Source organism: Solanum tuberosum, unplaced genomic scaffold, assembly GCF_000226075.1.
Source record: "Solanum tuberosum cultivar DM 1-3 516 R44 unplaced genomic scaffold, SolTub_3.0 scf00103, whole genome shotgun sequence".
NCBI classification, from domain to species: Eukaryota; Viridiplantae; Streptophyta; class Magnoliopsida; order Solanales; family Solanaceae; genus Solanum; species Solanum tuberosum.
In genome coordinates, this window is record NW_006239027.1 from 1595149 (window position 1) to 1619604 (window position 24456).

The 24456-nt window shown below is 35.5% G+C and overlaps 5 protein-coding genes across 13 annotated transcripts; 4 read left to right on the forward strand and 1 right to left on the reverse strand.

The window, feature by feature from the left end:
* Nucleotides 1-266: 266 nt before the first annotated feature.
* Nucleotides 267-5401, forward strand: LOC102581752 (putative late blight resistance protein homolog R1B-23). Its single transcript, XM_006348754.2, has 3 exons — nucleotides 267-3656; nucleotides 3739-4873; nucleotides 5320-5401. The coding sequence occupies exons 1-3, from the start codon at nucleotides 484-486 to the stop codon at nucleotides 5323-5325; spliced, it is 4314 nt and encodes a 1437-aa protein (XP_006348816.1). The 5' UTR covers nucleotides 267-483; the 3' UTR covers nucleotides 5326-5401.
* Nucleotides 5402-5410: 9 nt separating this feature from the next.
* On the reverse strand, nucleotides 5411-10830 carry LOC102582865 (pentatricopeptide repeat-containing protein At2g26790, mitochondrial). 8 transcript variants are annotated; one of them, XR_001473585.1, is made up of 7 exons: nucleotides 8261-10829; nucleotides 8001-8048; nucleotides 7802-7922; nucleotides 6520-6581; nucleotides 6384-6431; nucleotides 5810-6304; nucleotides 5413-5622 (listed from the first exon to the last, which is right to left on the reverse strand). XR_001473585.1 is itself a non-coding variant. In XM_015309338.1 (2 exons), exons 1-2 carry the CDS (start codon nucleotides 10732-10734, stop codon nucleotides 8101-8103), a joined length of 2493 nt encoding a protein of 830 aa, XP_015164824.1. In that variant the 5' UTR covers nucleotides 10735-10830; the 3' UTR covers nucleotides 8031-8100. The 8 variants fall into 8 exon arrangements, 1 of the variants encoding a protein (XP_015164824.1); XR_001473587.1 differs by lacking the exon at nucleotides 6384-6431; XR_001473586.1 differs by adding an exon at nucleotides 6701-7217 and having other exon boundaries at nucleotides 5810-6581.
* A 99-nt stretch (nucleotides 10831-10929) lies between these two features.
* Nucleotides 10930-15081, forward strand: LOC102583305 (protein UXT homolog). Its single transcript, XM_006348676.2, has 7 exons — nucleotides 10930-11039; nucleotides 12150-12248; nucleotides 12806-12835; nucleotides 13028-13129; nucleotides 13340-13447; nucleotides 14479-14533; nucleotides 14656-15081. The coding sequence occupies exons 2-7, from the start codon at nucleotides 12157-12159 to the stop codon at nucleotides 14707-14709; spliced, it is 441 nt and encodes a 146-aa protein (XP_006348738.1). The 5' UTR covers nucleotides 10930-11039; nucleotides 12150-12156; the 3' UTR covers nucleotides 14710-15081.
* A 556-nt stretch (nucleotides 15082-15637) lies between these two features.
* On the forward strand, nucleotides 15638-21426 carry LOC102583627 (ribonuclease H2 subunit B). 2 transcript variants are annotated; one of them, XM_006348677.2, is made up of 11 exons: nucleotides 15638-15792; nucleotides 15904-15997; nucleotides 16749-16808; nucleotides 17088-17189; nucleotides 17586-17662; nucleotides 18035-18158; nucleotides 18462-18526; nucleotides 19299-19368; nucleotides 19645-19720; nucleotides 20383-20473; nucleotides 21004-21426. In XM_006348677.2, the coding sequence occupies exons 1-11, from the start codon at nucleotides 15676-15678 to the stop codon at nucleotides 21127-21129; spliced, it is 1002 nt and encodes a 333-aa protein (XP_006348739.1). In that variant the 5' UTR covers nucleotides 15638-15675; the 3' UTR covers nucleotides 21130-21426. The 2 variants fall into 2 exon arrangements, with proteins under 2 accessions (XP_006348739.1, XP_006348740.1); XM_006348678.2 differs by having other exon boundaries at nucleotides 21007-21426.
* Nucleotides 21427-22955: 1529 nt separating this feature from the next.
* LOC107060851 (cytosolic sulfotransferase 5-like) lies at nucleotides 22956-23420 on the forward strand. The gene has a single exon (XM_015309277.1). The coding sequence runs from the start codon at nucleotides 22956-22958 to the stop codon at nucleotides 23418-23420; it is 465 nt and encodes a 154-aa protein (XP_015164763.1).
* Nucleotides 23421-24456: the final 1036 nt, after the last annotated feature.

Sequence of the window (24456 nt, forward strand, 5' to 3'; positions counted from 1 at the left end):
GAAGGCCAAAATGATACTTGGTCAAAACTAGGCGTAACTATTACTCCCTCCGTTTTAGTTTGTTTGTCTTACTTAATGTTTTTCTACATACCAAACACACCCTTAGTCAAACTTGAAGGCCAAAATGATACTTGGTCAAAACTAGGCGTAACTATTACTCCCTCCGTTTTAGTTTGTTTGTCTTACTTAATGTTTTTCTACATACCAAACACACCCTTAGTCAAACTTGAAGGCCAAAATGAGACTTGGTCAAATTAGGCTAGCTATTACTCCCTCCCTTTAGTTTGTTTGTCGTATTGAAACGGATGGAGTAGTAAGATGACAGATTGAGACCAGTTAGGTCCAGTTAACAAAATTTTCTAAACAAAGAGAAGTTCAAAACAAAAGAAAGAGAAACCTGTGAAAACTTGTAGTTTTCCTTTAATTACTTTTTTCAGTTGCTCTTATCGCATAATCTGCAGAAAGAAGAGGAGAGATTTGTACATGTCTATGAACATATCACATCCCCTTGACACAGTGAAGTATGTTGAAAAACAATTGCTGCGTCGAGGCAATGCTCATTTCATCCAAATTCTGCTGAAAATCGAAAAAGATGTAGACGAACATCAGTCAAAGTTATATCATTTCCTAGACACTCTGCAGTGGATTGAAGAGAAATGGGGTTCATTCCGTATGTGCTCGGACAACAACCATCTGAGTCGGATTGAAGACCAATGGTATTCATTCAATTACAATATGTTCACAGAGGAACCTTATAATATCCTGACAACTCTCCAGCGTTTTGTACAGGCAAGCCATTCGTTCAATATGTTTTTAGAGGGATTTCATTTTTCCAAGGAGTCTCGTCCCCTTGACACACTGCAGAGGATTGAAGAGAAAGACCTTTTGTTTTCAGCCAAGTACCTGCCAATAGTATCTCATTTATCTGAAACTCTGCAGCGGATGGAAGATGAATGCAATTCATTCTATACATTCTTAGTTGAATATCTGTTTGCACAGGAACTTGATACCCTTAGCGTTCTGCAACGTATTGAAGAGTATTGGGGACCATTCCGTATGTATTTGGAGGAATTCAGATCAAAAGTGTCTGATTTCCTTGAAACTTCAGAAGAACATATGTCTTTGTTAGATAGACTGAGGTTCCTTAAAAGGGATTTCAAGTTCCTGAGTATCATTATCGAATTGCATATCTTCGAAGATGAACCACATGTCAGTTGGGGAAGAGTTCGAGCATTGTTCCACGGTGCTGGAGATGAACTCATTCAGATGTACAGTACGCAAGTAAGTCCGTGGAGTCAACAATTTTATGACTATTTTTGCCACTTGCAATATGAGTTTCAGCAGACTAAGTTGGAAATCATAAAGGCTAATTTCCCCGTTCCCAAAATATCATGTCAAGTTTTAGCCAATGAGGATGGTATTGTGATTCCCGGTTTTGTTATGAAATTCATTGATATTGTCGCTGATAATATCAGTAATTTACTGAAATTTGATGATCCAAGTTCACCACTATGTATTGGGGGACGAAGCATGGTTCAAAAAGAAATGGTTTTGAAGGGGTTGAATTTCCTCTCTAGTTTTGTCTGCTTTGTTTCAGATAGATGCATAGAGACTCGGGTCCAACATGCTTTGTTCACTCATGCTGTACAAGTGGCCTGGCAAACAACTATGACTACGTGGTTGTATCTTCCGAGCAATGAATACATGTATCAAGACACAGCTCCGAACGAAGAGAATCCTTTGCTTTCTGATCTTCTGCAGAGCAAAATCCAGCCTATTCAGCCAAGCATATGCAGGTTCTATATTCATATCCTGCAAGCTCTAAATTTGGTTCAGTCACAATGGTATCCCGTTATCAATGTTAAGTATGTATTCGATTGTGAAGTTGGGTTTCTGGAGTCTCTTCGACACACTTTAAAAGAACTACCAGTCTCTAGTAATTGCATTGCAATAAAGGCAGAACTTCAGGAGACGCTCAACTTCTTCGGAGCCATTCTAGTCAATCTACCAACACAGGTCCTTGAATATCATCTTCAAGAAATAGACTCTGCGATTGTTGATGCAGGACTTCTGGTTTTCTCATTAAATGATGATAATGAGAATCTTGATTTCAGGGGAAAAATCCAAAGTATGCAAGGTGTGATCTACCTCGTCGCTAGAAAGAAATTCCTCCTCCAGTTCAACTTACCTGGAATTGACAGAGTGGGCTCTGCTGATTTCATTTTAGACAACAAGGAGAAGTTTCTGAGCATGTATTCAAATTCAGTTGATTCAGTTAAGAACCAACTTCCGATAATTCAGAAAGAACTCAAGTTCTTTCAAGCTGTCGTAGAACAGCAAGACGGACTTCAACATTTTGCAACAAAGACTACTCGTTTGGTGTATGAGGTAGAACATATGGTTGATGCTTGTAAGAAAAAAGATGTTCCTGACTGGTGTATTTTTATCTGGATCTTGAACATTGGAGAGGATATTAGAATGCTCATGGCAGAGGTAGCAGAGATTCATAATGAGATACTGTCATCTCCAAACAAGCTAACTTCATTTGTGCAGTTGGTTCTCAAGGGATTCGTTCGGATCTTTGGTGTTGCTTCATTACAATTCGCTAGTACACGAAGGATCAATGAAGAAATCATAGGCTTTGAGGATGTGAAGGATGAACTGATAGGCAAACTAAAAGGAGGATCATCACGCCTTGATGTAATCGCAATAGTTGGAATGGCTGGATTAGGCAAGACAACTCTGGCTAACAAGCTATATTCTGATAAGTCAGTTGTCTCTTATTTTGACATCCATGCCCATTGCTGTGTCTCTCAAGAATATACGCGGAAGGACTTATTACTAGCCATTCTACATGATATTACTGATGAAAGAGCTAAACTTAGAAGAGAGACTGAAAATGAATTGGCAGATAAGCTTCGCAAACTTTTAATGCGCAAGAGATACCTTCTCCTCATTGATGATGTCTGGGAAACTAGGGCATGGGATGATCTAAAGTTGTGCTTCCCTGAAGATAACAACAGAAGCAGAATTATTCTGACAACTCGGCATTATGAGGTCGCCTCTCATGCTAAACATGATAGTGATCCCCATAAGCTTCGATTTCTCAACAGTGATGAAAGTTGGATGTTGTTAAACAAAAAGGTGTTCAACAATGAAAGTGGTCCTCTTATCCTAAGAGATGTCAGCCAAGAAATTGTAAGAAAGTGCGGCGGACTTCCTATTTCAATTATTCTGGTAGCTGGTATCCTCACAAGAATGAAGAAGGAAAAACATTGTTGGGAACAAATGGCAACAAATTTAGGTACAAACATTCAGGATCAGATGGAGGGCACTCTTGATCTGAGTTATCAGAATTTACCACCCTATTTGAAACCATGCTTTCTGTATTTGGGAGTATTCCCAGAGGATGGAGAGATTCAAGTCTCAAAGTTAACATGGTTGTGGATAGCGGAAGGCTTCATAAAACCTCATACAGGGAAGACTTTGGAGGAAATCGCAGAAAATTACTTGGAGAATCTTGTTGGGAGAAACCTTGTGATGATTGATAAAAGGAGTTCTGATGGAAGGATCAAGACATGTCACATTCATGACCTGGTGCATGAAGTTTGCAGGAAGAAAGCCAAGTTGGAGAACATTTTACAAAGGATAAATGGGTAATCAAAACCTTCAATATTTTTCTTTCAATCTATTCATCTTTAAGGCTTCATCTGATCATACATATCTCTCTGTTAACAGGGATGCAGGTTCGGATCCTACACAATTCTTCCCTCCAAAATGCAATACTTCACGTCGCTTATCTCTTCATTCTCAGTGTGATGATCTTGCAAAATGGTGTTTGTGTTTCTCCAATTTGAAATCTTTCCAGTTCAGGGAGTCCAGAAGAACTACATTCTCTTCAATACACCGCACATCAAACATTCTTAAAAGGTTCAAGTTTCTGAGGGTGTTAGACTTTGAATTCACTGTCATTGATTCTTTCCCACAAGAATTGATCCTTTTGAGGTATGTTACTTTTCGGACCGACAATGATACATTATCCCTCCCAGCCAATCTTTGGAACCTTGAAACTTTGATAGTTCAAGGAACTAGAGGACGAATATCACTACCGGAAACCATTTGGAAGATGGTTAAGTTGCGGCATCTGCAAATAAACGACCAAGCATTTTTCACTATGCAGAATGAACAGGAATTCTTAGTAATCCCTTCGAAAATGGATGATTTGCAAACTCTTTCCTCAGTATATTTTTCTTGTGCGGAAAGTGCTGATAAGATATTGGCAAAGACACCAAATCTTCGGAGACTGACATGTGAAGTTTCTGCATTTGATGGCTCATTTACTGCATTTAACAATCTTACAATGCTCGGAATTCTCAAGATGTCTTCTGGTGCTGCATTGACATCAGTCGATCAGCTGAAGCTCCCGTCACACCTCAAGAAATTGACACTGTCCAATTTTAGCATTCACCTCAATGAAGTCACAACTCTTTCAAATCTCGAGGTACTCAAACTGCTAGGAGTTACCATTAGTTCCAATACGTGGAAAGTGAAGGATGAGCAGTTCAGCAAACTCAAATTCTTGAAACTAGAAAATCTATCTTTTTCAGAATGGGATGTCTCAGATGATGCATTTCCATGCCTTGAACACTTGGTATTGAAAAGATGTCGATATCTTGAGGAGATCCCTTCTTGCTTCGGATACATGCCTTCCCTGAAATCCATTGAGGTAGAGTCATGCAAAGAATCACTCGCCGACTCTGCTATGGTCATCAAGGAAATGCAAGTTGAAGACATGGGATTTTCTGATTTTGAGGTCATAATCCACAGAATAGATCAGCAATGCTCCAACACTTGGTCTCGAATTACTTATCAGGTATGTTGTTGATCCAATGCAACTGAAGTTTCAACATGTTTTATTTATAAACTAGCTTGTGAAGTAAGTACTCCCTCCGTTTTGAGAAGAAGTCATGTAATAACAAATCAATTTGTAAAGCATTTGGAAGCAGGTTTGAATGAAATACATTAATGAAGAAGTCATGTAAGTAAGATAATAGAGAAGGGTAATAAAGATAATATTGAGCAAAAAAAATCTACCTCGGGTTCTATGTTCTCTAGGGTGATGTCCTCGATAAGCTTTAAATGTGTCATATGTTGCCTAATCAGCTCTCTGAATCATCTCAATCTCGCTTATCTTATTTTGTACATCATGGAGGTCACTCCCACCTTGTCTTGAAATAATATCAATTGCTCCATGAAATTAAGATTTTCTTGAATGATTTATTTTTTTATATGTAACTAATTTACTTATTTCCTTTACAGATTTGAGGAATTTTATCAGCTGATGCCGTTGGGAAGACCAAGAAACTTATATATGATGTATTAGTTGAATGACTGGTGATATCACTTATGATATTCTGCAACTCATTTTAGCATACTCTATACTTCCAATTCACAAAAATGGGTAGAATACATCAAAAATGTCCTATTTTTAGACTAATAAAAATATGGTAAAATTACATAATTAAACTGTAAGAATTTGCTGCGTCATTCATCCAACTATTCAATCTTCCATAATGCATTCATGAAAGATCAGCAGATGTAAACGTTCCATGCATCAATGCCCTGCAAAAGATGGAGAAAAAACAAATCATAAATATTGATACAAGAAAAAAGATAAATCCACCAACTACCCTTACTAAAAATAATAAATAAAAATGCAACATCTATAACAAAATTATAATAGTAGTATACAATATAACATTGTGTGCCAACAGTAGACTTCTGGTGTTGGTTTAAATCAAAGACTTACTCTGCATCTCTGCTTGGGTCGGTTCCGAGGCTCAACACCTGGCTTTTCATTTGGGGTCCTTATCGTATCACGGTGCACCTATCTTCGTAGCAATTGGGGGAGACACAATACATAGACGAGGTGTCTGGGAATGAGAGAGTTCATTCCCTCGTGCTCTGGAACTCCAAAACTTGGGCCTCTGCTGGGTTGGGTGGCTGGGCACCCCCTGATGCCTCTGTATCTGGAATAGATACTGCGCTGCCCAGCGCCTAATCTTGTCTCCCGATGTTAGTTAAAAGCAAAGACTTCTCTGGACTCTTCGTTAGATAAAACAAGAATCCATTTCTGCTTTGAGGATTCTTGGAATTATATGTTCCATTGCCTACTGAATAAATATACTGAAGAGTTGCATACTGTTCCCAGGTAACATAGTAGAAAGGAACAGTTGATGTAACCCAGAACCAGAAGGTATCTCATCCACACATATCAGTGGCTCCCAAAAGCCAAGGCTTCAAACTGTTCACATAAAACACAAAATTTGTAAGTCACAAATCTTCCCAGGGCAGGAAAAAGGATTACTAGAAAACAGACATACTGCTAATGCAAGCCCATCAGATCCAGCAAATTGTGAAAGCCAAGACATCTAATTTGAATCATAGCAGTTAGCATAACAAAGCTTACAGAGAGAATAATCTATGAATATATAAATGATTAAGGAGGGGAACAATCACCATGATCAAGTGGAATAGAGGAACGTCTGTCTTTCTTGCTTTCCATCAACAGTATCAAACGTCTGCATTCATTCGGAAGAATCCAAACAAATAATACAATCAGAAAGGAACTCCAACAGAAGAGTAAGCTAAAAAATTTCATATTACTAAAGCCATTTAGAAGAACGAATATGGAACGTACAGTTTTGAGCAACAGTTTTTACTACCAAAGCACAGCGCGGAAGATGAATCTAAATTCACAGGTGACAAATATTTTGGTACAACCAACAGTTCACATTTCTAGACCCAAACATAGTGGCTGAGTTGCTCTGAGATGATCTCGATGTTGCTCAATTCAAATGTCATACTATATGCAAGAACTACATTCTTATGTGAATGTTTATGATACTTTTTAATTCATAAGTTATCTCGTATTTAGCAAAGTCTTGTAATACTTTCTCTGAATATGTGTATGACATAAACCCAAAATCTAACCAAATACCCAATCTGAAATATACTTCTAGGCATATGTGTAGTCAAAGTACCCAAGCTAGGTTGACCAAATCCGTGTGTGGAGCCCACACCCATGTTGGCAGCAAGAAAATTGAAGAGTCTGAGCAACATAGAACTTAAGTAATAAAGTAACTGTTAAATCTGATGATTTCATTTTCTACCACCATCCCAGCAAAAAATCCAAGCCAGCTCAAAGGACATCTTCCCTATTAGAAAACAAAACTTACAACCTCAAAACATGCTGGGAACAAGAGGCAGACCGTGTTTCAAGTAAAATATCAGTCATAAGATGTGAGATGTGTGATTACTTAGAAATTTATATATGTTCTTTTAAAGGTTTGACTTTTCAAGAATATTTCCCTTACTTTATAGAATCTACTGTTATCTCAGTTCTATATTTAGCATTCACAACGCCATAAGCTCTTTACACTATAGGACTGAGTTAATATAATAAGGTTCATGTTTTATCCAAGTTGAACCCTTCTTTATCTCCTCGTCGAACCTATTAACTTAATCTTGAACGTATTGACAAGCCTTATACCTATCAAATTTCTTTCTCGTTTCTGCATTAGGAAAGAGGAAATTCAAGATCAAAGATGTTCGAAGACAGTAGCAGAGGAGGCAGGCAATATGAATGATCACAGAAGTGCAGTCTTTAATCTCTATTTTGAACATCAAAATGGCAAAAAAAAAAAAAAAACTTACATTCGGAAGAGCACTAAACATAGATGAGACAGAGCCATGTGGCCATCTGAATTCATCTGCAAAGATGTATGTTGAATTCTCATACCTGATTTTCAGGCCTCATGATGACCGCACTACTTGCTAGTTACATCAGGAGCACCAACTCTTCTCTTTCCAGTATTACCAAAGTATGTGCTCTTCACATTCAAATGAATATTTATCATCTCCTGCACAAAATAATGATTTGGTGATTGTTCAACAAGAAAATGAAGAAACACAACCACTTTAGCACAAGGGCCCCCTACCATGCAACAATTTGTGCCTCGTCAAAATTACACTAGATAACCTGCAGTCTTAAGATCAAAACAGATAATTGTCAAGCCACGTTAGGCCCAAAACCAGGCTTCATACTGCTGGATTTAAACTGTTGCATGATACCCAAAAAAAACACAAAACAAAAAACAAAAAGAGTAAAGAAGATATTGCAGGAAATGAACAAAGGAAACCATATATGCCTACCAACCAACTAACAACGACTCTACTAAATGTAACGTGTTGGACATACCTCCGATTTTGGGCTGAGTTATTGTTATGCCTAAGGTGCAACTTTTTGGCTTTTATGATTCCATGATGTAGTGCTGCGATGGTATGGCTATCTGGTTGTATTCCCTTTCTCCACATATCATTCACAAGTTCTTTAGCCATCTCAACATGTCCTTGCTTACAATAGCCACATATTAGAGCTGTGTACGTCACACTATCAGGTTCTAAACCTCTATCAATCATTTCAGTGAAAAGGTGAATAGCATCATCAATGTTGTCTGATTTACAATGACTATCAATCAAAACAGTGTAACAAATGACATCAGCAGTTAATTCCATCCCATTCATTTCACTCCAAAAAACTGACCCTGTATCCCTTCTTACTCTGTCATTCCTGCTTGTATCTGATGACAATCGATCTCTCTTTAAATTCTTAGAATGGCCATCAAGCATAACTGTATAAGTGATAACATCAGGAGAAATGCCCCTTTTCTTCATATCATCAAAAAGATAAATGGCTTCCTGCAAGCGATTCACCCTGCAATAACCATTTAACATCATAGTATAAATGACCACGTCAGGTGTTAATCCTCTCCAAACCAGATTATCGAACACCCACCTGGCCCTTTTCATATCTCCAGCACTACATAAGGAAGCTATTAGTTTGCTGCACATTATTTTGCAAATGCCATCACCTAATGACAACACTATCTCAAACAGCTTTAACGCTTTTCCATATTCGCCTTCAAGACATAGGCTACTTAGAAGCTTCAAACGAGATTTCCTTTTAATTAAAACACCTTGTTTTGACAGTCTAACAAAAAGCTCAAAAGCATCTTTGGTGTTGCCTAATTCACAATACCCATTCACCATGGCAGCATAATTTTCTGCAGATTTATTTTCCAAACTATTGAAAAATATTTCAGCCTCTTTCCCATAACCTCCAATGCATAAGCCCTCAATAATCACATTATGTGTGACAGTTGTTGGCATCAACTTTTGTCCCTTCATATGGTCCAAAAGGTGAATTGCCTCTTTAACGAGGCCATTTCTAGAAAATCCACCAGCAAGCACATTATAAGTAATAATGTCAGGTTTCAATCCTTTTTCTTTCATTTCATCAAATAAACCCATCGCATCTAAAATTTGTCCATGGAGGCAATAGCCATTTATTAAAGTAGTGTAATGCACGATGTCAGGTGTCATCCTCTTATCCTTCATCTCATCAAGCAACTTCTCAGCCTCTTCAAACCTACCGAGTTTGCACAAAGCATCAATTACACCATTATAAGCCACCTCATCAAGAAAAATGCCTTTCTTCTTAAAACTACTGAACTGATCAACGGCATCGCGTGCCTTGCCATTTTTGCACAAGCACTGAAGAATTAAGCTAACAATCACGCAATTACTTTTGATACCCCTTGTTTCCATCTTGTCATGGAAAGCCAGAGCTTTAGAAATGTTCCCTGTAGTGCAGTATCCATTAATTACAGCCCCATAAGAAACGGCATCAGGGACCATTCCTTGCTCCTCCATGTCAAGCAGCACCATTTCTGCCTCTTGCAGCTTCTTCTCATTAACAAACCCACGAATTACAGCAGTGTAGGCATAGACATCAAGGGGTAAATTTACCCCTTTCCACGCCCGCAATACATCATAGCCCAAGTCTGATCTACCATACAAACAAAGCCCTTCAATGTAAGTAGAATAGGTAAACTCATTAGGAGTTTCACCGGCTTTCTCCATCTCCTCAAATACACCAACTGCTTCTTCAAAATTGCCTTTTCTACATAATGCCTTGATCACAATTCCATAAGTATACACATTTGGACTCACCGAAATCCTCTTCAACTGTTTATAAACCGCCACAGCCATATCTACTTTCCCACACTCAACAAGCCTATTCATGAGATAATTACACGACAACACACTCAGTCCAAAACCACACCTTTTTGTCTGGAACAAAACATCAATAGCTTCATCAAACATCCTTAAACTAGCATAAGCCTTAACCAATCCATCTAAAGCCCGAACCAACGAATTGGGGCCCTCAGCATTCAACCCCTCCACCAATTCCTCAAACAAGTCAGAAACTTCAAAACCCAACCCCCTCTTTCCCAAATTTATAACCTCTAAAAACAAAGAATCCAACTTCATATCCATACCCCAATAACAAAATGTCCTAATCATAGCCATATAAGTCTGAATATCATGTTTAAACCCACTTTCTTTCAACTGACGAAAAAATGATAAAGCATCATTAGGCTCTTCCCTTAAACTATTAAGCATTTCAGTGACCCAATACGAGTTCACCTCAACAGTATTGTTAGTTAACTCATTATTTTTCATGTGGGTATTTCCAATTTGTTCATCAGAACTAGAATCTGACAAATATGAAGTTAATTGAGCTACTGAAGAAACTGATTTCAAACGAATAAATTGAGTGTTCTTGAGGATTTTTCTGTAAGAAGCTAACCTTATTGACGAAACCCACATGGAAAAAATATTCAGACAAGCATTTGATTGATTGATTCTACCTGGTTTGTGACAAAAGTAGCAGGAGAGAGTGATACTACTCTTAAACCCTAAACCCTATTTATATACAAATTGTTCAAAAGGAAAATTTATGTTTGTCTAAGGGTATTTTAGACTTTTCACTACACCAAATTGCAACATCCTAGGGCTCCTCTTCCCTTATTTCAATTTTCATGAGAAGCAAAAATTTGAAACGAATTACTCTGTGGAAAGGTGACAATCGCAGAAAGCTCAAATTTTGCTGGGAAGCTTCAATTTTGGACAAGGTAACAATGGCTTATTCTTCTTCTCATTACATTGCTATTGAGGCAGCACAACTATTGGTGCTGAGTAAAAATTTTCCCTCTTTTGGTGAAGTACTAGCAGAAAGATAGATACTTTATATAATGGAGGTACGACTACTTTGAAAGTTTCTCAAGGCTTGGGGATTGCAAATATGGTGTGGTGAGGAGATGGTGTGATAGTATAAATTATCCATATCTGATTTACCAAAGTAATACCCTATGTAGCATTACAAAGAAAATTAACAAATAGAGACGATGAATACACAACTGAAGATTAGTTAATCATTAACACCCATGTATGTCCGTACTCGTAAATACTAACCATTTCCCCCCTTTCATATTAGGCAATACCTCTCATAATCTATTGCATTATACCATTTTTTTTTTTTTTGAAAAAACTTAGTAGAAAAAGAAGTTAAGTAATCTTGGTGGTTCATTGCGTGGAGTGCGGTAGGGCTTTTAGCCAAACCAACTAGGTAAAAGAAAGAGAAGAAGAGAATCTAATCGACATGTTACTAGAAACCAATAATCATGACATCTGAAGCTACATTCTCGAGATAGTGTCTTTTCACAAGTTTTGCCTTGATCAAATCCATCTATATGTAGTATGTAAAGTTGAAATAATTTCCCAATCAATGAAGTGTTGAAGTACATTCTTTACGTTTGTTGTCGTTTTATTTAAGTTAAGGGGTAATTTTTTTATTTCCTTTCTTTACTTGTAGAAAATGATGCAATAAATTATTATATCACCAATTTTTTGATGTTGTGCAAGGCGTGTCATTTTCTTTATGCAGATTTTAGGACGATTATAGCATTAACACCTGCGGAAAAAAAAAAACTTGTATAGATAGATCCTCAATTGGAAAAGGTTCTCTCTTAGTGAAAGCAGGCCATGATAAGAATGCCAAATGGCGTAAAATCTATGATCGTACGACATGGCACTTTAAACTCTAATCTATGTGGAAATTAGGGTTCTAACAGGGACTCTTCACTGTCTCCGAATGCTGGAGTCATCTCATGTCTTAGTTTCTTGTAGTCTTATCTTTGATATGATGGTTAAGTTTTTTCTAACATGATTTTATCTTGTAATAGGATTGCGATGAACACTATTAAACAAGAGAAAGTAAGGAGATTTGAGGAGTTTATTGATCGCCGTCTGAAACCAGATCTTGTTCACGCAATTGCTGAACGGTAGTAGCAAATATATCGTTCACTTCAGTTTTCCTGAATTCGTTTTCTATTACATATATATTTATTTGTTTTTAGAACTTCTTTTCTCATTTACTGTTCAACCCCTTTCCTTGAATGAGAAAGATATTTTTCAGCTAAACACTTGTCTTATTAATGGGAATGGATCTTTGATGACCTATAGATAAAAGGTCTTTTCAAGAACATTCTCGTTTTTGTGGTTTTAAGAATGTTCTTTCGAAACTTATTTGCCATGTTGTTGTATTAATGGTCCAATTGTGTAGTGGACTAAAAAACAACTAAGTGTATTCATGTCCTGGTTATTTTTTGGTCATCATATTGGGGCTTAAATCTGCAATGTCATACACGTAAATTTTAACATTTATATATGTGAAGAACGGGGACGTCCAAACTATTGCATAGGAAGTAATGGAATGATTTACACCCAACATTGGTAAAGTTACCTGTGTATGAGAAAAGATGTAATAAGATTTTCTGCACAAAATCTTATGGTGGCCTAACTTTGTTTCATCTTGTTTCCTTCCACTTTATGACTGCAGGGACAAGGTCTTTGAACAACAAAAGATTTTGTATCCTTTTCATGTTATTATATTGTTACATTACCAACATATAGTTGGATCATTTTTTCAGTCTTTCGGACTTTTAGTAGTAGTTCGCACTTGCAGGTATGTGAGTGGATGAATTGTTTAATTACTTACTTATATGAAAATTGACGTTGGAGTGAGGTCTACATAGTTTTTCTTAACTGTATCATTTTTTAGCTCTGATTTAAGGAGTAATATAGAGAATTTGGAGAAGAACAATGTAACTAATCTGAAGACATTGGTTAATATTGGCTCTGAAGTATACCTGCAAGCTGATGTGTAAGTCTTTCTTATCTTTATTTAAATGTTTGTAGAAAATTATTGAATATATATAAGTTAAGTGATGTCTACTTTATTTGAACATGTATTGATACTTTTTGCTTCTTTTTTATTTCATTTACAATTGAAAATCTGTATCTTGATGATTTCTAATACCTCAGTATTTTCATCCACTGCATATTGATATTTCTTCCTGAGTTGATCTGACAGCCCAGATACAACACGCATATTTGTTGATGTTGGACTTGGATTTCATGTGGAGTTCACTTGGTCGGAAGCTCTAAATTATATATCAGCAAGGGAGGAGAAACTAGCTAGGTATTACTAATCTCTGCTTCTATCAGTAGTGTCTTATTTCCATTTGAGGACTTAAATTCAAGTAAAGTCCCTTTCAAAATCTTAACATTGTGTAAAGGATAAGTTGGTCACATGATAAATCCATCTTCTGTTCTTAAGATTTGGAAAATAAGTGCGAAGGTAAATATAACATTCAGTAAATTGGCCATCTTAAAAGTAGATCAAACACCTCAAGGAGCATTCAATAGGATGTAGAGTTGGGATCTCTTTCTTGCTAATCAGAAGAGATAGGATGTGTTTCATAAATCTAATTACTGGTAAGTCAGGCACTTAATAAAGGGAGATGAAAAAGTTCGAGTGCAATTTTCCAGTGTCTAAGGTATATGTAGTTAGTAGCCTATTTTAATAGCCATCACGCCATTTTCCATGCAATGGACTGAGTTTGGCTAGGTGGAAGAATATGCACCAATGCAGAGTCTTAAAAGTTTTCAAAAAACTCAAGCTGTGAAGTTGTGAAGGAAAAGCTAAAAACCTTGTTTAAGCAAAAATTGGCAACTCTAATAGAGATTTGTATAGTACTGGTCTACCACCTTAATTATTATCCAATGACAGCATAACTCAACTAACAACTCCAAATTATTCTGCTCAAGCATGTTTTTGTTTTCCAGTTTGGATAAACTTTAATCAGACTGTGCTATTGATTAAAAGATAGGAAGGTCGAATATGAGCATGTGAATATCAATGTCTAATCAGCTTAGATGTTTGTGCTTATTTTGCTCCTCCGTATTCTCTTTTTTCACTTTAAGTTTCTTGGTATTGGAACCAACTAGTTCAGCTCTTGTTTTTTTTTCTGGAGTGGAGGGAAGTGAAGGATGGGTGCGTTTTTGAACCTTTCACACTCAAGAAAGAGGAAAAACCTTCTCCGCATGTTTTGTGACTTCATTTTTCCATGTTTTGAGTGGAAACACTCTGTTCAACAGTTCAAACGATATTCTTCTGAGTCATGTTTCTTGCCTTAAACTAAATGTAGATCTTTGCAATTAAATGTGCAGGCAAATAGAGGAATATACACGTCTAATTGCATCAATTAAGGCCCAGATCAAGATGGTATGTGTTTCAATTGTTCAGATAATATGAAGTCGTGAGAGATGTAAACCGGACCTTTCTTTTATGCTCCTGACTAAATTACACTAACTGATGAATATTTAATGAAAAAAACTCGAATGCAGGTTTGTGAAGGGATACGTGAGTTGCTCCAGATTCCGCCAGAACGAGCTTACTAAGGTGTATATGTCTTAAATTTCTAAAGGAGAGGGGATTTCCCGCGACAAGCGACCCAAAAAGTGAAGAATGAAGCCAACATAATCTTCTATCCATTGAAAGAGCTGTGCAAATTTAATGTCCAAGGACTTGTTTATGTGTTCCTTCTTCTTGTTGAAAAAAAAATCCTTTAGACACTGACAGTGGAATTGGAACCACACCACCTAGTGACTTGTATATTTGTGGTCAATGCTAATGCCTAATTGTGTGTTTCTGTAAAGTTTTATTTTGTTGAGATGCAGTAACATGGACATGAATAACCTTGAGTTAGAGGCAGATTCAACCATTTGATGTCTGACCCTCATTTTATATTATTCATTTTTGTGGTTGAGTTAGATCAAAGGTTCATATCGTTTCATATGGAATCATTGTATCATGAGATCAAATTCATTGTCGAAGTTAAATTGTACGGGGTTATTATATCATGAGAGCAAATTCAATGTCGAGGTTAAATTGTACGGGATTATTGTATAATAAGATCAAATTCAATGTCGAGGTTAAATTGTGAATTCTTCTCATTATCTCTTGTAGAAAGAAGATCCAAAACCAATAAAAGAATTGTATAGTACCAAATAGCATAGCAAACTTAGGCATGGAAAGATTATTTGGTTTTCTAGCAATCCCCACGTCTTGTATCTTATTTGTATCGTCAAATAAAAGTAATAATTCAACTAGAGAATCAGGAAGTCTTTCGCGCCTGAAATCCAACTCTAAACACTAGGGATCCTTTGGTTGTTGATTATGAAGAAATTATTAATGTATTAAAACTAATATCGGTAATATTTTTAATTGATAAGTAATGTACACAATTATTTTTCTGTATTACTAATAACTGAACTCATGAAAACACGTTCTAACATGTCGAATTTTTTTTTTTTTTTTTTTAAAAACACTTTTTATTAGAATGGTACCCTTTACTAGGGTGAGGAATGGACTTGATATTGCCACCACTGCTTTCGGCGCCAATTCTAAATTTCTGCAAAATCTCTTCTTCTTCTTCTTCAACGCTATACTGCAAAATTGTTCCTTTCTTCTTCCATCCAGTGGTAAAGTTCCATTCTTTCTTTCAAAAACCCTACACCCATTTATCTCTTCTTGTAATTTCTAATGCTTTGTGTCTTTACTAATCTCACTATATAATTTTATTTGATTATCAGAATAGTTCTCCTCCTAGAGGTTTTTCTTGTGTCAGAAAGGTTTCCATGGCTTGGTGGGAAGGTCTAGATGAAGCTCGTGTTCTTATTGCAAAAGGTACTTCCTTTAATACACATTTCTTTTTTTGTGTGTCCTCTAGTTAAGTTGATTACACCTTCATTAGGTTTTGTTAGCAGAAAAGGAAGAAACTTTCGATTGGGTATTATGGTTCTTTTTTTGTTTGTGAGTGTTCATTTTTATCTCTTGGCTTGAGTTTGTGTCTTTTTTCTTGCTGCTGTTTTTATTTTGAGATTAAAGACATAGTACTATGTTAATTACACCTTCATTATGTTTCGTTAGCAAAAAAGGAAGAAACTTTCAATTGGATACAATAGTTCTTGATTCTTGTATCTTGATTGAATAATTACACACCATAGGAAATCGGCTTTGCCTGTAATTTGGTGGGCAAATTGAGTTCATTATGTGTGCGATATTTCAATTCTTTGAATATCTTCAACCAATTGGAATCTAAAGGAGTGTGTCTTGAGCATGTATGTTACTGTTGCTTAAGGATCAGTAGCTACATGTAAGCTTCATCTCCAAGGATGGAGACGGATATTGAAGATTTCAGGACTTGTTGGTTCTTCCAGATATGTCGTTAAACTGATACACTTATCATATAGTCGAATCTTGATTATGGAAATAAATAACTCTTTTCGAAAAAAGAAAGAAAAAAAATCATCTTGACATCTCTCTTGCTGTGTTGCTGGTACATGGGAACAATGATATGTCAATCTCTTAGATACAGCTCTAGAATCTTCTATACTCACCTGAATGCAATATCAAGATTCTCACTTTGACATTGCAGAGCCTTCTAAGGATGGGGACAAGGTAGAGCAGCTTTTATCTCTCCGACATCCCAAATCTGGTAAATCCCTGCACTTTTCATGCAGCTGCTTGTTTTAGATGTCTTCAAATATGTGTATTTGTTTGTTGTTTTTCCTATGGTTATAATGCTTTCATGGCAGTGGCTTGAGATATTGTTTTTGTGGATGTATCGAAATTGCTATAGGTCATTTTTTGTTAACAACATCCTAACCTCTTGCTGATTGCCATACTATCTTGTGGGAACTGGTTTGCCACTATGATTGTATTAATAGTCCAGTAGCATTGATATAATTTTTAAAAAAATTTGCTTTTGTGACAGGAAATGCAACATGTTACCTTTGTGTTGATGGATCTCTTCAAGAACTTCACTGGTTCAAGCAATCTTATGGGTCTTGGTTCCTTGGGGATTATGTATGTGAAGGTAAATGTTCGTCTGAGCTTGGTCTAAATAACCTTTTCAAAAGCTGATAAATCTGCAGTTGCCCTCGTTGTTCATAATTTGTCTTGATGAACCAATCTCTTCAAGGTAATAGTTTACAGGAACTAAAGCTATATGTTTACGAATGATAAGTGTGTAACCATCTCATCTAAAAGTTTAAGCGGTTAGAGAGCACACTTATATTTAATTAAATATATCTTCAACATCTCAATTTGCCTTTCATTATGCTTATATTTTACCTCTTGTACTCTTTCTAGAGAAGCCTATTGGTTATATCTTCTACTCTTCAAATCTGTCAATGCTATTAGTCTTGATTTCTAGAGGAATTGTTAGTGCTTTCTTGGTAGTTTTTCTGTACTCATTTATTTCTCAAAACAGATGGTCGTTTGTATACTGCAACTCCAGTCGATCCAGTTTTTGTTCTGCTACCTATTTTCGAAGAAGCAAGAATGAAGGTATTAATTTCTAACTTCTGAGTGATTTATCTCTCTTAAGTTTCTTATATAAACAAACTGCTAGCAAAAAGTTTATAGTAGAGAAGTGTAATACTTGAAAGTGTGTATTTTACACGTATTGTTGCTTTATATATTATTTATTAAGAAAAGGAACTGCTTGTAAACTACTTTCATTTGACTGTAAGAACTGTCTACAATATAGGTGACTCTATTACTCCCTTTCTTCTGAATGACTACATAAGATTCAGATTATCTTCTTTCTCTTTTGGCTGGTTGGGTTTCCTTTGCTGAATGCACCATTTGCAAGAGACAACTTCTGCCACTTGACAAGCTGGTTTCTAATTGCTCTTTTGTTTATTGTGATAAATGCAGAAAAATGATGATCCAGGAAAGTTTAGGCAAGTGGATGAAATAATTTATGTTGTAGGCTATCCTGGATATCAGCATCTTTCTTCTATTGCTGAGAACTGCATGCAAGTGGTTTGTGATGTCAAAGGTGATAATATTCTATTGTCCTATCTCCAGTTTTTTGTTTTTGGTCTTATTATGCTAGATGGCATGACATCTCATATTTTATGGAGTATTCAATAGATATATTATCCATGAATCTGACTTAAAGTTTGGCAAATAAAGTGTAGAGAAAAACATATGAAAATGGTATTGAAGTCTAACATGATGTAATTCATAAAACATTTGAAACTATAACATTTACTTTTGGGTTGGTGGTGAATGTCTAATTCAAGTTAATTAATGCTTAATATTGTTGTCCATCCCTCTCCTTTTTTTTTTTTGTCTACAGATGTAGGAATGACAAAGTTTTTCAGGCTTAATGATGAGAAGGTGTTAAAGTGGTTATGCTTGAAGGTAAGACTTCATCCCTTACAAGCCCATATATTGGGTGGTTTTTTTTGCTCTGAAACAATGTGCTGTGATGATCATGTTCTAGCATTCAGAGTAAAAATCATAACTTTTTGGAAATTAGAAGTTCTAGAGTTCTTGTGATTGACTCTCCAGTATCTGATCTTCCCAATCTGTAAAAAGTATGAAAATCCACTTATAACTTGTTCCAGTTAATGGCCTGTAATAGTTTAGCTTGTAGATGGATCTCGCGTTAGTTATGTCTACATTGAGTTCTGAAGATGGTCCAATGATAAGTATGGCATAGTCCACATAGTTATATAAGAAATTTTCTTCCACATGATCTGGCTGCCACTCTGATCCACTGTCGTGTAAGTGTACTTGATTATTTGCTATGGTATAACTTGCCTGCCCTGTCACTAGGTTTGAGTAACAACTTATAATAACTAAGAGAAACAGCTTAGCGCCACAGTGCATGTGTTATCATCTAGCTCGGACTTGGACTTTTTCAAATGGAAATGATGCAACTTGGGTGTAAAATAACTAGATAAGTCATATATTTTCAAAGGCCGAAGGAAACCAACCAGAGTCTTACATAAAAGGAACTAATAATTTCTTCTATTTTGAGGTGTTCTTTATATTTTGGTAGCGTCTTGTTTATATCTTGTGAAGTCTTCTTTGTCTACAATGGTCTATCCATCTTACAGATGGATTAGTCTCTCAGACACAATTTTCATTATGTTCCATGTCTCTATTTTAACTTTTAAGACATTTGTAGGTAATACAATTAAAGAAGACATTGTTGACACTGGATAAGAACTATGCTGCTCGAGATAAGAAAGAAATATGTACGTCTCCTTTTGAATAATGAGTTCGTTAATTTTTTTACACTTAAAAGGTTATGATTCTCATAGCCAATTGTGGTCGTTCGAAGACATTTTTCGCATCGTTCTTTGTTTGAGAAACTCTTCAAGTATCTTTAATGTATCCTTGGTTTTTAAAGAACCAGGAAATAAGTTTGTTTGGCCAATTTAGTGCGCTTATCATCTTAAATATGTGGTTTGCTGTCATGTCCATATGAAAGCTAAAAGATTATACTAATTAATGCCTTTTGAAGTAAACAGTAACTGATGCAGTATCTATAATTGGAGAGTACTTGAAGGAAGAGCCTTGGTTGAAGCTCCTCTGCAGCAAATTAAGGTATTTCCTTTAACTGATAAATGGCCGAGTTTTTTCTGATTGTTTTTGAAGTTATTTGTCTAGGTATCGTTAGATAGAGGTTATGCTTTTACACAATATCTTAAAAGGTAAAAATGCAACATGAGTCGATGCAGACAAACAACTTTCAGGACCTATTCTCTTATTTACACACTCTGTGTTATGAATAATGTTAGTTCACATTTAGCTTCTGAAATAATCCATTGAACTATCTAATGAGTAAGCCACCAGCTTATTTTCAGAATTACCATAAGTTTTCCTGTGACAAATTGGAAGATGAATTACCAATATATAAAGATGATATCTGGATGGATGTGTTATTCCGACACTAAAAATCAATTGTAAAATTCTGTATTACCATGTTTAAGCACCTGCTTTATGGCTAGCCTGCAAATATGCTGTTGTATGAGTTACAAGGCATGGATGGACTTTCTGGCTTTGATAAGGGGACGGACTGGTCTTGTTTAGGGGACCCATGTTCCTAGTTAAAGTATTCCTCTTGATGCTAACTGACAGTACATTTTATATCAGTGGTGGTTATGTTGTATGTCTTCTCTTTACAAGTTCTCTAATTTTTTTGAAGATGGTAACATTAAGTTTCCTCTAATTTATTAACCATTTTATTGTTATCATTATGATCACAGCATAGACTTGCAAGAGGACACAAAAGCGTCAAATTCTGAAATGCATTCATCACCAATGGATAATAGTTTTGAGTCCTTCAATCACGAACAGGTAAGACAACCACTATTAAACTGGTTCCAATCCCATGACTTGGTGATTAGTATGTATTTTCTACGGCACCAGAAACAAGGATAATAAACTGTGCAAGAATATTATCACCATGTCTTGATGTATCATGAGAAAAATCGAAATTGAATCTTTTGTTTACAATATGTTTCTCTCCCAGGCCTAGCCTACTGTAATAATTGTTGCAATTTATGTTTGGGCGAAGCCTACATGTGCATCAGAACTATTATTTGATGTTCAGGATTCTTTTCCATTTGGGTAGATGAAGGATAAATTTGCCAGTAAGTCGGGCTTTAAAAGATATCTGTATGTATGGTTGATGCACACTTTAATAGAGAAATAGTATATTGTTGTGGCAATGATAATATATATACACACTCTATTAGCATGCTGACATAGCAGTAGAAAAAGCACAAAGCAAATCACAGTAGATAGCCATGATTCTGCTTAATTTATTTACTTCCAGTTTTTCATTTGCGATGCACATCACTCCTTTTCTTATCTTTCCAAATCAGCAGGGAAACAGTGAAGGTCAGGAAAAGGCTACTAAGAGCAAACGACCAACTAAAAAGATAAAAGCGGAGACCAACTCCCTTAATATCAAAGACATGTTCAGTAGGGCTACTAGGCGTGGTAAATGAAGTTATGAAGCAGCAGAGCACAGATCAACGGAGATAAGAGGCTTTTCGGAGCAAGGTATTACGAATGTAGGGAGGGGATGACATTTAAAATGTAATTTGAACAGGCTTGGAATGAATCGGATGGCTTAGTCTCTGATCTGGTGTCGTTGATGCTGTAAACAGACGGTATCTGTAGCCTCTTTACTGTTAATTCTTCTTAGTGTATGGTATTCATCCTTGTAACCTGCTCTGGAAAATCAGCTGTAAATGCCAAGTCTACGAGTTTTGAAATGGAAACAATTTATTGCTCTTACTTCATTTTACTAGTGTTAAAATTCAGGATGTATAATATTATGATCCAACTGCAAAATTTCATTATTAATACATAGATTGGGCAATGCCTAATCCCCACATTTGGTGGATTTTGAAAAAAAATAATAATAGAGCTAGAAATGGACATCAATTAGGATGACTTTACATTCAATCGATTTTTCATTGCTAATTAAATCATAAATTAACTCGTGATGGAATTTTTTTCTTCAAATCTTTCTTTACAAAGTCCAAGAAGAAATTTATACTATATGATATTTTTTGGTTATCCTATAAATTATAGAGTATGCTAGAATCACTAAATGCAAGATGTCATAGATCTCTTATTGCATCACATTAACAATTACGTTAAGTAATGTAAATATTTTTTACACTCCTCCTTCCCCTATATATAGACGCACATATCGTTTGGCCAATTAAACTATATGAAGTACCACTATTTTTTATCAATTCCATTCCTAAAATGAGTGAGAAAAAATCATCATCAATTGTGAGTAATGAAGAAATAGAGAGAATTATAGAGCAACTGCCCAAAACTGATCATTTTTGGAATAACTTTCAACTTTATCAGTGGGAAGGTTTTTGGTCAAATCCTACCATTATAAAGGCAGCCATGGTCTTCAAGGCATCCTTCAAAGCAGAACCTAATGATGTTCTCTTGGCATCTTCCATCAAAACAGGTTTTTATTAATCAATTGGTTTGAGTTTGATTAATGAACTCATCAAGTATTTTATGTTCTTGTGGAAAAATATTTATGTTCCATATTTAAGGTCGTGTAATTGGTACGAAGGAAAATGTGTTCTTAATTTTTTCTAATGTTAAATATTGTTACAACATCGTTTATATGTGTTGAGGGATAGAGGTGGTGGAGATGGTGGTTGGGGAGGAAGTGTGTGTTTGTGGGGGGGGGGGTGTGGATATTGGAGTGTAGGGAGGAGACAATTGACGTGGGATTCCCATTATGGAACTTATTTTCCTTACAATTTTCTTAATCATCAAAATCTAACCTACATGCTCTTAGAATGTGGTCTTTCCTTACAATTTTTTTGTTGCGTGTATACATTTAAAAATTAGAATGCCTTATACTTGTATATAGTTCTTAGGTCTACCTTTCATCAATCGTATATTTTCGTCAAGTCCAAATTGTAACTTTTTACACGTCGAAACAAGATATTAACTTATAAAAAACCTATATATATATATTCATTCTAATGTCGTCCGATATTTGTCTTACAGGTTCAACATGGCTCAAGGCCATATGTGTATCCATCATGCAAGGTAATAAAGAGGAAGAAGAAAGACCTTTTTAGTTAAGGATAATCCTCATTTTCATGTTCCAACAATAGAGGCCATGGATTATTATTTAAAAACTCCAACTCATGATCTATACACAATGCCCTCTCCAAGATTATTTCACAAACATGTACCTTATAGGGTTTTGCCAGATTCAATCAAAAATTTGGATAATTGCAAGATTATATACATAACAAGAAATCCTAAAGATACCTTAATTTCTATGTGGCATTTTTACAACTATAATTGTAAGCGTTTAGAAGATCTCTCTCCTTTAGAAGAAGTTGTGGAGTACTTTTGCAAAGGGCTTCATCCGTATGGACCATTTCTTGAACATGTTCTTGAATATTGGGAAGAAAGTAAGAAAAAACCTCAAAAAATATTATTCTTAAAGTACGAAGACTTGAAGATAGACCCCAAGAAAGAGGTGGCAAAAATAGCTTTGTTTCTTGGAAAGCCTTTTGGTAATGAAGAGGATTTGGAGATAGTTTTGAACAAGTGTAGCTTGGAGAGGCTTAAGAATTTGGAGGTTAATAAGAGTGGATCAATCGTCTCTTATATCCACAATAGTGCATTTTTCAGAAAAGGAGTTGTTGGGGATTGGAAGAATCACATGACACCTGAAATGGAAGAGCAACTTGACAAGATTACCAAGTTGAAGCTTCAAGGAAGTGGCCTTGAACTTTGATAATTATAAACAAAGAAGTATAATTGGAAACACATCTGAACTACTTGACATGCATTACTAGTTTCACTCTTGAATTATTGACAGTCTTAAAAATATCCATCTATTTGGCTAACTCAACTTAAATACACCCCAATTTGCCACATAGCATAGCAAGTGGTCTCAAACTCTTGTACTAGCGTGGGACTCTTAATAAAAAGCCGAGAGAAGTGTTGAAACACTCCTAAATTCTTGGTGTTTTTCACCCATGTGGCAAGATCAGAAGTGTATTTAAGTTCAGTTAATCAAATAGATGGGTATAAAGCTGTTAATAATTCAGGGACGAAACTAATAATTCATGTCGTCAAATTTAGGAGTGTTTTCATTACTTCTCTATTGTAACTACTACTTTAATAAGCTTTTCTATTACTTCATCCGAATGAGTAATAAGTTAGGGTTGTTGAAAATAATAAAACTTAAATGTGTAAGCGTCTATCTTCCATGTCTTTTGCATCTCTTTTATGAAGTATGAGTCTAGAAATATCTATTAATTGTTGACACCTACAAAAGTTTATCTTTTGTAATGTTGTTATGCACGCATGAAATTTTAATATATTATGGAGTGAGTTTTATGTCATTATACTTCTTCGATCTTATTTATGTATTATGCGAAACCTTTTATTTTAATAAGTGATTAGATAAGGTGGTTTTTAAAGCGGCATAATATTTTTGAAATTAAAAATATTAAATTTAAAGTGTATTTTAGAAAAAATGAATTTGTTGATGTGTTAAAATGAAATAGGCAGACAATGCTAATGACTTTAGTTAATTCGAAGATATTAATTAATATCCACTAGTCACCGTCTCGAATTTTTAATGCTTATAGCAGGTAAGATTCTTAATTATTTTTATTTTTAATATTTAAATATGGATAAGAAAATAGTATTATAAGGCAATTTAGACTCTAATTATTTTCTACCAAGTATGTATGTCATGGGTGGATTCATTTCTTGTCTTTTCTTTTTTTCTTCTTCAAAGAGATATACAAAATAAACTTAAT